The following is an 18,262-nucleotide window of genomic DNA, read 5'->3' as shown; positions in this document are numbered from 1 at the left end:
ATGTCAAAAATGACTCCATGAAGGGGGGGGAAAAAAAAAAATGATGCTCCCCAAAAGAAATCAAAACATTGAAAAGCTATCTAATTCATCCCAATCAGCTACTCTGGGCCCATGTGGAACTATCCTGTCCAATTCCTTTACCTGGGAAAAAGAATGCATTGAAATTCCTGCCACTGCAGGTAGCTTACTCCAAAGGTCCCATTTGTCCTTTGACTGGCCAGTCCACTGCACGAACCCTTCACCCATACTAGACCCTGACTCACATTATAACTTACACAGACCCAGTTCTCTGATCTCCCCGGCCCAAGTGAAACGGTGGCTCCGGTGCCAACAGTGACATGAGATGGCACTGCCAGCAATCTGACTGACTGTCAGTGCAGTGTCGAGGGTGGATGAATCAAGGTCCTATCTCTGTTCCAGTGAATACCAGAACCTCTCAGTACTCTAACTGTAGGGAGTTCCCGATGGTAACCAGAGCAATGTAATGCTGAAACCAGTCATGATAAAAATAGTCAGGGTGAACCCACAATGTGGTTGGCCCACCCCACAACCACCCCAGAGAAACAGCAAAGGCAGCCTGTGTTAATAACTTCAAAATACACATCAGCTGGCTTGAACAGATCAATGTTCGCCTGGCGTTTACCCCGTGGCCAGTTGCCAGGGTTCAGAGACTGGCGATTCTGTGTCACTTGGTTGACACTCTGTCTCACTGCAGGAACAATGGGCATAGCTCACACAGGCCTGAGTTTTAATCAGAGAGTTTCTACTTTGTTCCTCTTTCAGAATGAGGGAACGCATCATGACTAAACTGATGAACAACAGCATTGAAAATTAAAACCTCTCCCAGGTTAGCTCAACGCAACAAAGCTGGTGGAGGACTAGGTGTTGGCATTAACAAGCATAGCTGGAAGCTGTGAATGGTCAAACACTCAACCCAGATGGCACTCCTGTTCTAGCACAGACTGGTCAGCCAAGGTGGCACAGAGAAGTGAGCAGCAGTTCCCATTCACTCAAGCTGGCACACCTTGCTTATTTGGGAAGGTGCAATGCACTGGTTCTCCCTCACAGGAGGGCTGCAGCTCAGTTTGAGATATCACCGAGTTCCAATGCAGCTCCATGTTCAGGGAACAGGCAGGGATTTGTGTTTTATTTTCAAAAAAAAAAAAAAAGAGACATTTCTGTAGGGAAACATGCCATGGCACACACCAGAATTAACCAAACATGACACACACCTCAATGCTAAGCCATCTGTAAACTCCATTCTGTGTGTAGATTGGCTGTCATGTTTATAACACTGCTCCTTATCTCCACCTCCTCCCTCCCAAAGTGGGGTTGCAGAAGGCACATGTTCAGATTTGCCTGGGAATAGGGATCTAACAGATACTGCCCAAGGCAACCACCAGGAAAAAGGCTATTAGGTTTTTCTTACTAAAAACCTGTCGTACAATGAAAGTAGAGTAGCCTGTTCTCGCAGTGGAGGGATTTTGAGAGTTTGGTTTAGTTTTAGTCGGGGTCCTGGATAAGCTGCTGCAGTATAAAGAGGAACCAGGCTTCAGCAATGATCACTGGCTGATCCTCTCAGTCTCTCGGAGTTCTCCCCTCCAAAAACCTGGGTTTGAACTTATTTGTTGCCGGGGGTTCTGTTTGTGGGGATGTTGCAGGAAATCTGATCAGCTTCTTTGTCAAGTGGTGGGGGGGGGGGGATATTTTGTTGGTTTGGGTTTTCATATAGTTGTTATCCTAAATTCTGTTTTCTTTTGTTGACGTTTCCTTTAGCGGGGAGTAAATAAATTGGTGTTTCTGGGAGCCAAGTGGTTTGATGAGCGAGTGCATCACTCCTGGAATATCCACCTGAAAGTCTGCCAAAAACAAGCAGGGAAAATTAGGATCTGGGCGACTGTGAAAATGTTCTGAGGCGGTCTGGCCTGGTTACATTACATGTTCCCTCCACAACATGAGGAAGACACTTCCTTGGTCACAGCACTGTTTAGGAAAGTCCCCTATAGAGTCAACAGCATTCGAGTTTTGGCCTCTTTCTTTTTTAAGGATCCAGTAGCAATGCGATGGGCCAAATGGCCTAGTGCTGTCAAGTGCAATGATTCAATTCCAAACATCTTCACCACATGTGCCTCAGTGAACTACTCCTTCCGAGGGAAAGCTGAACATGAACAAATTAAAACCAACTTCCTCTGCATTCCCATCACAACAGCTCACCAACAAGCACCTCTATAGGCAAAAGCTAGATTTCTAAATTCAGACAATAGAAGCTACGAAACAAGCGGCTTTCACTGCAGGCTAATTTCAGGGACAAACAATTCTTTTGTCTTAAAGACAAAAAGGTATTACTGCTTTCTACCGAACCACACCAGCACTAAACAGTAAGCTACAGGTTCCAGTACAAATCTGCAAAGATCAAATACAGCAGGAGAAACAAATTAATTGTGACTTGATCTTAAAATGTGTGGAGGTTAATTTGGGAGCTTGGATTAAGCTGAAGAATAAAGGGTTTACATTTTCAGTTGGGTGAACTGACAGGCTCTCTTTCTAAAAGGGTCAGAAAGTGATTTGAAAACAGCAAACTCTGAGACAGCCTTTCAAAGAAATGTTGAGACTTGATAAAATCAAGTCACATCACTTATGTCAGGGGTTCGTTACTCAACGTTTGGGGAGGAGTGAAGTTTTACATTCAGAAACAGATGGCTAAAAGCCAATAGCAGTTAATTTGCAAATTTAGTATTTCCACCAATGGGTCAGCTTTTAAATTGCCTTCAGGAGGCAAAAACTTAAACCAAACTCCACAGGAATCAGTTGAGAAGATGATGCCTGAATTGCTTCCTCAGTTCGAGGCTGATGCCTGGATCATCCAGCGTTCTTGTATTTCAGAGAGACAGAGAATCAATTGTGGTCAAAGTGCACAAGTTCAGCAAATGAGGAAACTGGTTTTGTAAAGGATATTGCAGCAAATTTAATCAGCTTCCCTGATCTTCACACAGAGATAAAGGTGACAACACGGTCAGGGACAAGAGCTGATGGTTTCAGCTCCTGGGCCAGGAGATGGTACTACTGCTGATCACCATGAAACTTACCCTGCCCTCACCACACCAAACTCCCAGAGCAGCAGCATCCAAGTGCAGGCCACACAAAGACTCAGTTATACAGCCTTCATTAGGTCAGTACTGCACTGACAAAAGACAACGGTCGTCAAGACAAGGAAGAGAAAGAGAAACCTGGGCTCTCACCAAAGCCCAAAAATCAGCCCTAGGTCAGACATAGGGACGTCACATTGAAGAGACTCTGGAATGTCATGACAATGCAATCCAACCCAGTCCAAGTCTCAGACAAGACCAGAGACTAACGATTTAACTGGTCGGCAGTACAAATCACCATTTCACTCACAACTGTTTCTGCACTGCATATATACACAGGCACACACACATACACACACGGGTCAAAGTCCCCAACCTGGTAAGCATTTTCTAAGTCTGGTCCAACACCACACCAACTTCCTATACAGTGGGCGCAATCCCAAACTGTACTCAGCCAGTGCCAAATAATTCCGATCGACAGGATCAGATGGTGGCCATCCTGGAGCTCCAGTCTGCTCCGTCAGTATGATCATGACTGATCATCGAGCACAGCACCTGAATCCTGCTCCTGCCCCCATATGCCTGGATCCCTGCAGTCCCAAGAGCTGGAGCAGCCTCCTTTTTGATAACAATGTTCTGGCCCCAACACCTTTCCAGTAGGGAATTCCACAGGCGGAGTGCTCGCTGGGTGAAGAGACACCGGAACATCCTTCCTGTGTTCACCCTGACTGGTCCGGTCAGAATTTTCACCATTTCTAGGCAAATCACCCTCTGCTCAATCTTTCCTCATCTCCAGTCAGCAGAATTCTGACTAACTCGGTCTCTCCTCCTCAGTCAGTCCCGCCACCAGCTGCACTCCCTCCATCACCAGAACATCCTTCCTCAGAGACGGAGACCAAAACCCCACAGTATTTCAGGAGTGGCATCGCCAAGTGCAGCCAGACATTCCTGTTGCACGGCTCAAACCCTCTCACTATCAAAGGCTCATGTGCAGTTTGGCATCTTCACTGCCCACAGTACCTGCACAGCCCCTTTCAGAGACTGGAGTACCCCGGGCTCACTAAACATTCCCCCATCTCAGCATACAGCCAAATAATCATTGGACTCTATTTTTTGCTACCCAAGTGAACCACCTCACATTTATCCACGTTAACAAGCATCAGCCATGCACTGACCCACTCCATGTCCAAATGATACTGCATCATGTCTGCACCCTCCCACCCAGCTTTCTATCTTACATTTACTTCCCTCATCTAAATCTTTAGTATGGCATCCTCCTATGGATCCATACTGTAACCCACGAGCCACTGCCTGCCAGTCAGAAAGACTCATTTATTCTGACCTGTATTTTCTTTCCTGTTTACTCACCAGGTTTCTATCCATTGCCTGGCCTTGCTTCATTACTGGCTGCACAGATTGTAGTGAGGTCAGCGCCATGAAACACACTTGGAGGGCTGATCAGGAAGCTGACGTGAGCAATGGAGTTTAAAACCACAGCACCAGGTTATAGTCCAACAGGCTTATGTGGAAACACTAGTTTTCTGAACACTGCTCACAACCACTTGATGAAGGAGCAGCGTTCCGAAAGGTAGTGCTTCCACATAAACCTGTTGGACTATAATCTGGTGTTGAGAGAATTTTAACTTGACCCACCCCAGTCCAACACCGGCGCCTCCACATCATGGTCAATTACCCAAGTGTGAACAACATGCTTACAACACCACTGCCATATCTGGATTCTTCAATGTGGTGTAACAATGGGGAAAAACCAGGTTGACTGTACCAGGATTTCTTTTGGGTCCATAGCCCATGTAGGAGATACCAGGGAAAAAAAAAATTAAATTTAGTGAGTCCCAAAAGCCATTCAGTAAGGTACCACATCCATGAGGACAATGACATCTGAGGAGTTTAAGACAATTCACATTTGTGCAGATAGAGGATTGGATAACAGACAGGAAGACAAGAGCAAGATTAAATGGGCCTTCGTGTTGTCAGCTGGTGAGGGAGTAGATTTATTGCAAGTGTCAGTGCTCAGTTATCATCTGTGTGACTGAGAACCAGAGCTCATCAGAAAACCTTGATAGGAAAATAGATTGAAATACAATTGTGAGGAGATATGGACACATGAGGAACTGGGGAACAGAGCAGGGGGCAAAAGCCTTTTCCAGTTGGACTGCCCTCCTGTTTTCACCCAACACTCACTTGTGTTGCAGTGTTTTTTTTTCCCTGGCATTTCAGGGAAAAGAAAAAAGATTCAGGTACTATTCAGCCACGAAAGCCAGATTACATTCCCTCCTTGAAGGGCACATATTGATTTGAGCGAGAGCGCTCAAGTCTCCATGTTTAAACAAAAACTAAATACTTGCATTAGTCCAAGTACAGTGAAGATTCACTATTGCTCCCTGGGATAAGTAACTTCTCCAATGACAAGAGACTGGGCAATTGAGCCCGAAAGCCAAGGGATTTAAGAAATAGGGACGACGTCATTACAACCATTGAAATTTACTGTGGAAAACTAAGTGAATTCTTCAAGGAATAGTCCCCTCAAAGGGTCATTAAACCTTGACTTGTCCAACCCTCTGCTGAACAACAGCATGGGTTCATTGATCCCAGAACAGAGACAAACAGGTTTCATTAATAAAGTCAACAGCAGGCAGTATCACAGGAGCTGCTCACTGACTGGTACCATGTTTGAACAATGGATTTGTCTGCTGATAACATTTCACAATGTCCCAAACAAGTGATTACAGTTTAACTGGGAAGAAACCAAGTCAATGAAACCTTTGACTCTCTTATTGATCTCAGTCAATTCCACTAAACCTCATCTCATCAATTCATAAGCAGGCAGGGAACTGAAGAGACGGTGAAGGAAGGAAGGTTGTGTCTGCATCAGAGTACTTACAGCTGCCATGGTAACAGATCGAACAGAAACGGGTCCTCAGGGAAATCCTGACCTGCTGAGGGAGAAGGGAGATCAAAAAACAAAAGCTGTTAAAAAGGTTCATTTCAGACAGATAGTCAAGTTCCCACAACATTGAACAGCAAGGGTTGCTGACGTGACCCATGGGGAAGCATTCAATGACATGGTCAAGAATATACCTGTTACGGACAACCAACCAGGACAGTCCCATACGGTCATGGGAACACAGGTTGACCCACGCCCTGTCAGGTGGGGAGGGTGCTAGCCCAGGGACACCACCCCCCCCCCCCCACTGGGGGGACGCGCACAGGTTGTGAAAACATGACAACATGTATTGGACCTTCGGTTTAAGGATGAAGTGAAGGGTATTTCCAGTGGATTGGGTTGCAGGCTGTCTGCTGATGACCATGCTGCTGCTTGCGGGAACTTAATGCGAGCAAGTTGCACACTGGGATTCCTTTCATTTCTGCCAACCCAAACTACACACTTCTCTAAAACTAAATTTAAAATACGTGGAACCATTATTGAGCAGAACCAAAACTATCTCCCTGCTCCATTACCAAGTCAGCAATGGGATCTTTCCCCCTTCCCCCCCACCTCTCCTGGTCACCACCAGTAAAGTCAGTGCTGTACAATTGATTAATCTACCTGTAAAGCCCAGTGCAAACCATCAAAAAAAAAATGCAGGGGATGAAAGTAGAGTTGAGTTGGAGGGGGAACAGTGTTGAGGCACAGTTCAGTGAAAAATTAAAAGCTGCCAGTTATACCAGACCACGGAGAGACAGACACCAGAGCTCAGCATGCCTCAGGCAAGGAGAGAGGTTGAGAAGCAGAGCCCTTCAGGGTAACCTGAGCCCAATACAGGAAACCACACACAGTTTCCATCACTCTGTATAGTGACCCAGATATCCAGCCAAACTGAGCTAAACCAACTGAATGTGTCCCAGCAGAATTCATGGAAACATGCATAACGCAGAAGCCATTCAACCCATCCCAGCATGGCCAGCCCTTGAAAGGGCAAACCAACCTCTTCTCCTGATGTTGTGATTGTCCCGAGGTCGGCCAAGCAGACCCTGTGGCATGGGAGATTGGTGACTGGAGCTGTTAATCTGGTCCAATCAGGGAGCCCTGGCTCAGATAGAAACAAGAGAGTGTCCCCCCTCCACACAAGCATTGTCCTTACCAGTCTCAGCTGGTTACTGGTTCACTGTCCACCTCCTGGTGGGAAAGACAGAATAAACATCTTGCACAATGGTATCTTTTGTTATGAGAGTCAGTGCACCCACATTGACACAGATAAAGACAGTGTCATTGGCTCTGGTCCCTCTCTGGGCATGCTTGGAGCTAGCTTGGTCAGTGCCATGCATTATGCATTGGTAATGAAGGGTCACTTGGTGATGGCATAAGAGTCTGTGCAGTTTTTGGATTGACCAGCATGTAAATTCCAGGGGTGGACCCAGACTGAGCTGAACGCCTTGGTCTGATGCAGCAGTGATGCATCCATCATGTGTAGGCTCGGGGTCACTGAACGCGAGGTACAGTGGCCTCACAGATCTTAGTCACTGGACTGAGCTCCACATCCAGGCTCCTACACTTCACCACCATACAGTTCCAAAATTGCCCATCAAATCACCACCACTGCCCGCCCCCCCCCCTCCCAGCCTTCAAACACCATGCAGAAAATGACCAGGATTCATACTTTGAGCCATGACCAGACTGCACCCACATGCATCAGTGTCTTTGGTCATGAAAGGATTCAACCTCAACACACACCATCCACGCTCCACAAAATCCCTGGCTGTGTGGCAGGAAACCACTGCAAGGGCTCCCACCTTCTCCTACTGTGGCCAGGTGTCACAAATACTTGGGCATCACAGTGGCTCAATGGTTAGCACTGGTGCCTCACAGCACCAGGGACACGGGTTCAATTCCTGCCTCGGGCGAGTGTGCAGAGTTTGTACATTCTCCCCGTGTCTGTGTGGGTTTCCTCTGGGTGCTCCGGTTTCCTCCTACAGTCCAAAGATGTGCAGGTTAGGTGAATTGGCCATGCTAAATTGCCCATGATGTTCAGGGTTGTGTAGGTTGGGTGCATTAGTCAGGGGTAAATGTAGAATAATGGGCGAGGGGAAGTGGGTCTGGGTGGGCTCCTCTGCAGGGGAGACGATGTGGACTTGTTTCCACCCTGTAGGGATTCTGTAGGCTGTAAGGAGTAGCACCATGGCTTAAGACAGGAGGGACGATAGAAATGGAAGCTTCACTTCAGTAATCAAATGGTTGGGAGAGTGGGAGTGTTTCCTAACAGTACATGACTGACCTCAAGAAAAGCAAATGAGGAGGACAATGGGAATCTTGTTTAAAATCTGAGATTTGAATACAATGAACAGAATGTGATGTTTAATAGCTAACTGAACGCCTCTGTTAGGAACACAGTCTGCCCCACTCCCTTACTGTACATAACTTCCCCAGTCATCAGATCTCCCTCACCTGGCACTGACCCTCAAAGCTGCCATTCACAGTGAGACAGACCCAACCCACCATTGCCAATGGCTTGATCCTTTCCATAATGAACTCGTTTGGCCTCTCAGTACACCAAGCATCCCTCCCTAAGCAACAACAGAAATTAAAGTGGACAGGAGTGGATTATCCTGATCACTGTTACTGCCACAAACTGGTTACTGTGTTGTTACTGGGAAAGATTCCAGAGAGTTGGAATTTGGAGAGGAGGCTACACCTCTGGATTACCAGTCCAGGAACAAGGTCAAGCTGTTTAAAATTCCCCAGTGACTCCAGACTTGCAGTCTGTATAGACATGTAGTGAACAGCAGGATTTCAAGAACAATTATTACTGTGACTGAAACAAAAAGAATTTAGTATTAAACTGAGCAGTGACATTCACTGCGAGGAGACAAAAGCTACCCGCAAAATTGCTCCAGCATCATTGTCGTTTGCAAGTGAGATCCTTATTTCGATACATAACCACCACTTCCACAACTAATTCAGTGCAGGAACAGCAACACATAACTGAGGGCAAATGCTGAACATGCAACAAAACATCACTGCAAGAGAGGGAAGGGGCCAAATCACGATCAGTGCACATGGTCATTGCTCAGAACTGGCACGTTTTAAAGAGAAGATTAAAACCTACAACCATTCATCGAGCTTTGCTCACAGTTACTTGAAAACAGGATGAACTGCTCATTTTGATTGGGTCAGGCTAATTTCATGAGCTCATGTGTCATTGCTCAATCCAGAATTAGAGATGCTGACAACATGGCAATCCTCCTGACTTCAACAGACTGACCACCTTGGACAGCAACCCTGCCCTGTAAGGAAAGGATACTAGAATCATCCTCTCAGCCCCTGAACCTTCACTATTATAGCGGTGTTAGTCTAATACTGACCTCCAAGATATCATGGCTGAACCATTAGTGACTGTGCCCTGAGCAACCACACCCCAGGCTCTGGGTTACCAAATCTCTCCACCTCCCTGCTGAACACAAGCAGGAAATGCACAACACTACCATAGACAGAAAAATCCAACACTCACTCACCTCCTGACTCCTCAAATCCTGTCCCCAGGAACAAGCCACGAACATAATGGGATACTCCCTTCCTTGCCTGGAATGGATACAGCTCCAAAAAAAAAAAAAAACACTCAAGCAGCTGACACCATCTCAGACAAAGCAGCCCCAGCTTGATTGCCACCACATCTACACACATCCAGTGCCTCCACCAACTATGCTCAGTTGCAGCAGCGTGTACTGTGTACAAGATGCACTACAGAAACTGATCCAACTTACTCAGACTGCACCTTCCAAACCCACGGCCATTTCCATATGGAAGGAAAAGGGCAGCGGATGGCCAGAAACGCCATCAGCTACAGTTTCTCCACCACCTCCCCCCACCCACCCCACCAACCCAGGCTGCACACCCTTCAGCATTGAACAGTGATAGGTTTCCAGACTCCGACACTCCCTAACAGTGTAACCCCACGGGCAGCAGGTTCTCAGAAAGGCAACTCACCTCACCACCACCTTCTCTAAGGTGATGAGGCACAACCAACAAATGCTGACCCAGCCAGCCTCACCCATGTTCTATTAAAACATTCAAAAAAAAAAGCCACATATACAGCCCTTGCTCCTTTCCTAACTTCAGCTCCCGAATATGGCTGGGTATCAGATTTGGTTTGGTGATAGCTGATGAAAAACCAGGATGTTTCATTATGTGGTGATGTATAAATCTAAGCTGTTGATAGACAAAATGAGGGGTCACTGGAACAGGAGTATGCTGTTCAGCCCCCTGAGCCAGTTGGACCAGTGAGATCACGTCCTTAAATATCCCTGACAGGGTCTTCCAGAGGCCAGCTTGAACTAGCTTCCACAGGCCTCTGTGATAGACGATTCCAAAGATTCACCACCTTTAGTGAAGAAATTTCTGCTCATCTCAATCAGATGTCTTGTCCCTTCACGAGACACTAGAGTACTCAGCTAGAGGAAACCTTCTGTCTACATCTACCCTGTCACATCCTGCAAGAGTTCACGTTTCAGGGAAATGACCCATCAATTTAAAACAGTCAAGGGGAGTGCGGATCAAGCATTCTTAACAGAAAGCATTCCAGCTCAGGCAACATCCATGGGAGACAGAGTAAGCTAACCAGACTCACGGCGACTCCAATCATCACATTGCCCTCTGTCCATGGACACTCATTTTCAGTGCCGATTCCAGCACCATTTGCCCCAGCTTTCTTAATCTCTTCTCATGAGGGGAACTTGCCATCCCAAGGAGTGATCTGGTGAACCTCTGCTGCACTCTCTCGTGAAATATATCCGACTCCAAAGGAGATGTCAGCCAGTCTCCACATACCTGGACATTGCAATTTCTGAATTCAAACTGGTGTTAATTGTTTGTAAACTTTTAGTGACTCTCAGACACTTAGCTCTACCCAAACAAATCCTCCATCATGATTCTTCAAAGATCTTGTCAGATATACAGAGATTCAAATTCTATTCTTGATTTGGCACTCCACTCTAACTCCTTTGCCTTTCTGTGTGTCCTTGCTACAAGTAGATCTTGAATATTCAGGCCCAATCTCAGATAGCTGATTGCCACATTTCTGTGCTCACACTCAGACCCACAGTACGTAGTTCACACCACATTTTCAAAATGGAAGCCTTTATTGAAGCCATTTTAAAAAAAGGGTGGATCCTCCATCAATAAGCCCATTTGTCACTTGGCATTACTTTGTGCATTGTCTCCTCCTGCTCACGAGTCCTGTTATTGTCACGGAATCTCAGCTCCTGCTTGGGTCCTCATTCTTCTGCCGACCTGATTTAAACCCTCCTCAGCAAGATCAGCAAATTCTCGGTGAGGATGTTTACCTGGGTCCTATTAATTTACAACCCATCCCTGTGGTACAGGCTCCCACTGAGTCACAAGCCATGGTCAGACCTCAGAACCCCGATACCCTCCTTACTCCATGACTTTACCAGCCACATGCTCAATCACCTGGTTCACGTCTGTGTGCTCACTGGCACACAGGACTGGTTACCATCTCAAAATTATTCCTGAGCATTCTCCTGCACAGAAATATACTTTGAGGACCTGATCCTCTGGCTTGCTCAACTCATGGGTACCATGTTGAATTACCAACCTCTGGCTGTTCACACACCTCCCTCCCCCACACAGGGCAACATAGGCAGAGGGGGGGCATCTGGGATCCTGGCACAGGGAAAGAAACAAACCATCACCAAAACAACTCCGTTGTCCTTGGAGCAATCTCCTATTAGTGATTGTTCTTGTATCTTCTCACCTCCTTCCTACCCAGCTGAACCATGGCGCAGTGCTGACCACAATCTCTGGAAGGTGCATGCCTATGCTGCTGAGAAAGTGGGTGTGTGTATATTGGTCAGCTTGCCTATCAATGATCTCTGCTGCAGGAAGGTCATGCCCAGGCCTCTGAGGTTTGCAAACAGACCACACTGAACTTGGGGCGATACTGACTTGCCTGGGCTTACTTTCCTGCTGGTACACCAAGTGGCTAAGTCATCTGCAAGTTTGGTAGGCCGAGGGTGCTCCCTCTAATAGCTGCTGCACGGCCTGACACTCACCCACTCCTGACCTTCCCACACGGCCCCTTGGTTCCATGAGGAATTACCCCAGAATAAACTGCACATGGCTTCAGGGTGGAGAAACCTGATGAGCATTATGGAAAGCGAAACCAGAGAGGATTTTCACAACACTTAATGACAGGTTTGAGATAATGGGAAACAGAGAGCCACGACAGCAAGCTCAAGAACACATAGCTCCACAGCTTGGAGAAGTTTCTATTCCTGGGGGGGGGGGAAATACACAGTGTCCATTTCCTGGTTGGTGCCATTGTTAATCATGGACACTGTCAGGTCCAGTTGACGTGACTCTGTGATTTGCAAACCCTCTGCCTCAGAAGGCAGTCCAGGCGGGATCAATATATGTCTTGAAGCTGGAGGTGAATTGATTAACAAAATTAAAGCTTAAAAATGCAAAGACAAGATAGAGATGGCAAATTCAGAACACATCAGTCATGACCTTGCTGAATGGTGGGAAAGAGTCAAGGGGCTGAATGGTGTCCTTTTTCCAGAATTCCTCCATTCAGAAAACAGTCCCAGGTCTATTCTCAAACAGCTTGTGGGATACTTGCGTTTACATAAAGGAAGATTTGGGACAACTGATCAAACGTCGGCTCCCTGAGCTGGGTATTTTAACAAGGGGAAAGTGCTGTCGACAAGCTAAGAGATGGAGAGGAGCAAAGTGCAAAGCTTTGCACGAGATACCTGAAAGCACAGCTACTGCAGAGTAATTACATTTCATCAAACAGATGACCGGAAAGCCAACGAGAAGGATAGAGAGCTCCGAAGGTTTAGGGGGTTTGGAGGATGTGGTGTAGATCAGGAGAGTTGAGACAGTGCAGAGTTTTGAGAACAAGGTTGACCACATCAAAAATGGAGATGGTACACGATGGGGGAATCAGTCCAAGTCAGTGAGTACGGTTGTAATGGCAACGAGACAGTTTGGTTGTGGACAACAGAACGGAGATAACCTCAACGCAGGAACCTGTACAAGACCAGCAGGAGGCTATTCAGCCCTTCGAGCATGCTTCAACATTCAGATGATGGCTGATTTTCTGAAAATAGAGAACAGAGTTGCTGCATGGCAACACAGCAAGTCCTCAGGTTCACTCCCAGCCATGACAAGGAGAGACATTGTCAATGCAGTCACTGATTTGGGGTAAATGGATAACAGCGCAGCGAGGAGATGTTTGGAAGGTGCTGGTTTCTCCGCAACTGATTTAGAGACTACTTTCAGTCTGAAGCTTTGCTTTGCCTCTCTGCGCATTCTGTCATCTGATACAGTAATGTCATTTGCACTAATTAAATACTCAAGCCTGACAACAACCGTTGACAGGGCATTAAATGTTGCTTTGAAACAAAGCAAGGCCTCAGTGATCAAGTGAACTTGTACATGACCTGGCCTTGCAGGCAAAAAAATTGACTCAAATCACATCATGAGCTTCTGAAAACATTTCTATGCAAGAAACACCAACCATGTTTCAGCATCTCCTCGTCTGACTGACTGAAGATCACATGCAACGATCGAGATCCAAAATACTGGGGTCTCCCAATGACAGTTCAATGAAACCTCTCCCTGTCGTGGAGGGAGTCCTGAGCAGGGATATAGACTGAAGCTACGGGGTAAAGGAGGTACAGGGTTGGTGAGGAACAATCTTTTCACTTGAGGGTGATGGCAATCTGGAATTCGTTGGCTGTAAGGGTGATCCAGGCAGAAATTCTCAGTAAGTTTTTAGATGTACACATTCAATGCCAAGGCAGACAAGGCTATGAGCTGACTGCTGGAGACTGGGATTGGAATAGCAAAGTGGCTGTTTTTGATCAGTGCAGACTGAATGTGCTGTACACTACTGACTCAGAACATCTAATAAATCCCCAAACAGGACAACATGGAAATATACACAATGTCAGGGAGAGACAGTACAAGTCAATACTTTTTGCAATGTCCTGTAGATGATGCGTTTAAAAAACAAAGTTTCCAGTTTATGGAACAGTCCATGTTAAAAATATTCTATATTCCACTCCCCACCCCCTGAGCGTGGACTGAATTATCTTAAACCAGATTTCCATCCTTCACAATCTTTTCCAGCCCGATAGGATTCCTTCAGAGTTTTCAAGTGAGGGATAACTAAAGGAAGACAGAATAAGCCAGGTTCCAGCCACACAGACCCTGCAACAGACCAAGTGCGATGGCAGCTGACATGAATGGTCAGGCACCTCCACTAAAACAAGGGACCCCTCACTCCTCCCAAATCCTCAGTCACTGGCACCACTCTGCAAACCAGATATCATGCCAAGGAAGATGCGAAGCTCACACACAAAACCTTGCAATATCAGCTACAGACTTTCAGCGCACAGATGACAACACACTGTACTGACTTGTGACAATACTGACCAAGAAAACCCTGCTGTGATCTCAGCTCAGCCCTCCTAGAGAGGGCCAGTATAAACTCCAGGACAAGAATGACTGCCATCTTCCCTGCATTTTGTAATTTTCTTTTTCAACATCAATTACTACACAGGGAGAAGAGCTTTGCAATCAAAGGCCCAGGAGTGACTAGCAGCTGGAATGGAGTCAGCACAGAAGCAGATCCTTCAGTCCAACTCGTCCATGCCGACCAGATATCCTAACCTAGTCCCATTTGCTAGCATTTGGCCCAGATCCCTGCAAACCCTTCCTATTTATACACCCATCCAGATGCCTTTTAGATGTTGGAATTGTACTAGCCTCCACCACTTCCTTTGGCAGCTCCTTCCAGGTATGCACCACCCTCTGCATGAGAAAGTTACCCCTTTGGTCCTTCTTAAATCTTTCCCATCTCACTGTAAACCCACACCCTGTAGTTCTGGACTCCCCCACTTCAAGCCTTAGCTGTTCACTTACTGTTCAAAGTGTCTTTAAAATATTCTAACTGTACTTGCATTCACCACTTTCTCTGGAAGTTCATTCCAGACACAAACCACTAAAAATGTTGCCCCTTCATGGTCTACTGTACATCTGTCCTCTCACCTTAAAATGTGCTCCCTCATCTTGAAATCCCCCACCTATAGAGAAGACACCTGCCGTTCACTTATCTGTACCCTGCATGATTTTATAAGTCTCTACAAGTTCACCTCAACCTCCCATGCACCAGTGGAAAAAAAAGAGCCCCAGCCTATAGTTACAACTCCAACCTTCCATACCCAGCAACATCCTGGTAAATCTTTTCTGAACCCTCTCGCATTTAATAAGATATTTTAATTTGATTCATTTATCTATTTTTGTCACATGTACCTCAGTAGAGTGAGAAGTTTTGTTTTGCGTGCAGTGCAGCCCATATAAAGTGAAGGAACAGACTGAAGAGTACAATGTTTGGCTGCAGAGAGCATTCCTGGTCCAAAGACAGGGCAGCCACAACTCTGTACTGCACCCCAAAAGGGGCCCCCACCAACATCAAGTGTACACAGTCTGTGTGGTGTGATGTTTGAGGCTCTGCACTGATAGTGGTCAGCAACTGACTGGAAACCCACAAACAAATTTCTCTCTGCTAGGAATTTGCAAAAGCCAATGCACAAGGTTCTTGGTGACTGGGCCATGAAACAGGTCAGCTTACTTCAGTGAAGCTGCTCCCCAGTGAGGGATCAGGAGCAGCAGCACAGCGTGCTGACAAAACTGGAAACTAATGGAGAAATACACAGTACCAGGGATTACAGGCACCAAATGCAGGACAGTCACATAGCTGGGTGTGGGAGCCAACTCAGGGTAAACTCAGGGCTGCTGCTTTTCCAACAGGGGCTGCATGTCAGTGAGCAGGTGGATCAAAGGCATTTTGAAAAGGTGAGGAACTCTGGAAGCTAACATACAAGACAACCTATTCCTGATCTGGAATAATCAGAACCCATCCAATAAGAATAAAAAGTACATGACACAGTGAAAGCTGGGCATGAAACCATGTCGAATGAAGCTGAAACCACAGCAGGAAGAGTAGGGGCTTGATTAACATTTTAGACTGTTCAAAACTCACTCGCCCCAAGGAGACCGAACATCGCGATAAGCTTGACCAAACTAGCAAGGTGACAAAGCCTTCCCATCTGCAAGGCTGTTCGAAGCAGAAACAAGAACAGGAAGTGCAGGAGAAACTCAACAGGTCTGGCAGAAACACTGCAGAGAAAGCAGAGTTAATGTTTCAGGTCCAGGGACCCTTCTATAAACCTAGCAACAGTTTGGAAAACAGCCAATGTTTTCCTCACCAGCATCTATGGGATAGGAAAGTGCTAGCTGCTCATTTTATACTCAATCAGTATAAAACCACCGTCACTATCACAAATATAACACAGGGAGCATTCACATCCCTGGCATGTTTTATGGCATAAGTCACAAATAATAGTCATGCAACTTTGTTTTAAATATTGGCATGCAGCTTTCTCACTCGCTCGCTGTCTCAACTGACCACTCTGACTTTGGGGAGGTTGTGATCATGCTGCAAACTTCTTGTCTTTCAGAAATGTCATTTTGGGTGGTTAAAACAAAGTTTGATGTAAATATGCTAAAGACAGGGACTGGCTGTTAAAGGTGAGAGAGCACAGGTGCATGTGGAGCTCAGAAGGAGAGAAGGCAAATATAGTGGATGAGTAATGTGAACCTGGGAAGGAGACTAGCTGCTAGTGGGAACAGTAAGCAGATGCAAAACAGGTTGGCTGCACTCTACAAGGTGTTCAGGCCTTAAAACAATTGAACCCAATCTTGAGTCCAGATGGCGACAGGATCTTGAAGCCCAAAACAAGATGCTATCCTCCCAGCTTGTGCTGAGCTCAAGTGGAGCACTGCAACAAGTCTCAGACCCAGGTGTTGGTCAGGGGACACACAGTATAAAAGCAAATTACTGCAGATGCTGGAATCTGAAACCAAAAGACAAAGTGCTGGAAAATCTCAGCAGGTCTGGCAGCATCTGTAAGGAGAGAAGAGAGCTGATGTTTTAAGACTAACTGACCCTTTGACAAAGGGTCAGTTAGACTTGAAATGTCAGCTCTTTTCTCTCCTTACACACACACACACACACACACACACAGTACTGTGTTGAAGGGGCAAGCAATTGGCAGCTGAGGGTCTTTGCTGTGGCCAGATACATGTGTGCTGTGCAAAGCAGTCACCCAGACTGTGTTGCACCTCCCTGATGTAGAGCAGACCACATGGGGAAACTGAGTAGTCCAGGCATCCACCTGCCAAGCTAGAAACGCACACCCACTTCCACGGGGCAGCAGGTGTATCTCACCTGCAATGCTACAAAATACAATGGGAGAGAAGACTAGCAGGGGGAGAGAGAGAGAAAGAGACAGAAGAAAATTCAACATTCACTGGTGAAAATGGAAGGAAGGAAAGATGTCAGGTTTGAAGTCAACACAGTCCAAGTGCACAGCAGCAAAGTGTAACACAGACAACAAGGGAGTCGCCCTATTTCTGTCCCAATCACAACGAGAGTACAAACTGCTGTGTTTCAAAAACCAATCTCCGATCAAACAACCCATGAAGTGCACGGCCAGTTGAGAGAGAAAGGCCAGTTTGCCTGGACTTTGTCCCCCTGACTGGGGAAACTCTCCGGCTCACTTCACCCTTTGAGAAAAGCGGAGTGAAAAACTTACCTGAAACTCCGACTGCTGTGGGCGGCTGGAGAGCTGGGAGTTTGTGTGTGAGTGAGTGAGTTCCTCACTGAAGATGGCTGCTGTCTTAAATGAAATGGGCGGAACCAGCCTTAAAGAGCCAACAGGCAGGAGTCAGTCCCAGATCCTGAATGATTCATTCCACTCACGGAAATAACTCGCTGCTCTGTTCCAAACTCAAACTGCAGCCAGCTCATTGGATGGACCCACCTATCAGTACAAATCATCAAACATTGTCCCACACTGAAATAAAACCATCTCATAGGAATGGTCATTGAAAGTGTTAAGCATTTATGTTGCAGTTAAACTTGCAATGTAGTACCTGTATTTATGTTTCAGTGAAATTGAGCAAAGGCTTCTCTTTTGCAATTTCTTTCAGGAAAGCATGGTGATGAGATTTCATGTTCTTAAAACAAATCATTTACTCACCCCAACTCCATTTAATTCCCAAATCATGCATCTCATGTAATCAAGAGGATGTGTAGAAACCTGCTATAATTCACTTTTGTAGGTGG

The 18,262-nt window shown here is 46.3% G+C and overlaps 1 protein-coding gene across 2 annotated transcripts in view; it reads right to left on the bottom strand.

Moving 5' to 3' along the window:
* anxa4 (annexin A4) overlaps positions 1-17,880 on the bottom strand; it is a 49,200-nt gene extending 31,320 nt beyond the window's left edge. The window contains exons 1-2 of one of the 2 annotated variants that reach the window (XM_043681196.1): positions 17,730-17,880; positions 5,989-6,040 (exon numbers count right to left, since the gene is read on the bottom strand). In XM_043681196.1, the coding sequence (XP_043537131.1) occupies positions 5,989-5,997 (9 nt within the window). In that variant the 5' untranslated portion in view covers positions 5,998-6,040; positions 17,730-17,880. Of the gene's footprint in view, positions 1-5,988; positions 6,044-17,729 lie in introns of both variants that reach the window. The other variant, XM_043681195.1, reaches the window with a different exon arrangement.
* Positions 17,881-18,262: the final 382 nt, after the last annotated feature.

Source organism: Chiloscyllium plagiosum, chromosome 42 (genome assembly GCF_004010195.1).
Source record: "Chiloscyllium plagiosum isolate BGI_BamShark_2017 chromosome 42, ASM401019v2, whole genome shotgun sequence".
Lineage (NCBI taxonomy): Eukaryota > Metazoa > Chordata > Chondrichthyes > Orectolobiformes > Hemiscylliidae > Chiloscyllium > Chiloscyllium plagiosum.
This window is presented reverse-complemented; position numbering and strand designations above follow the sequence as displayed.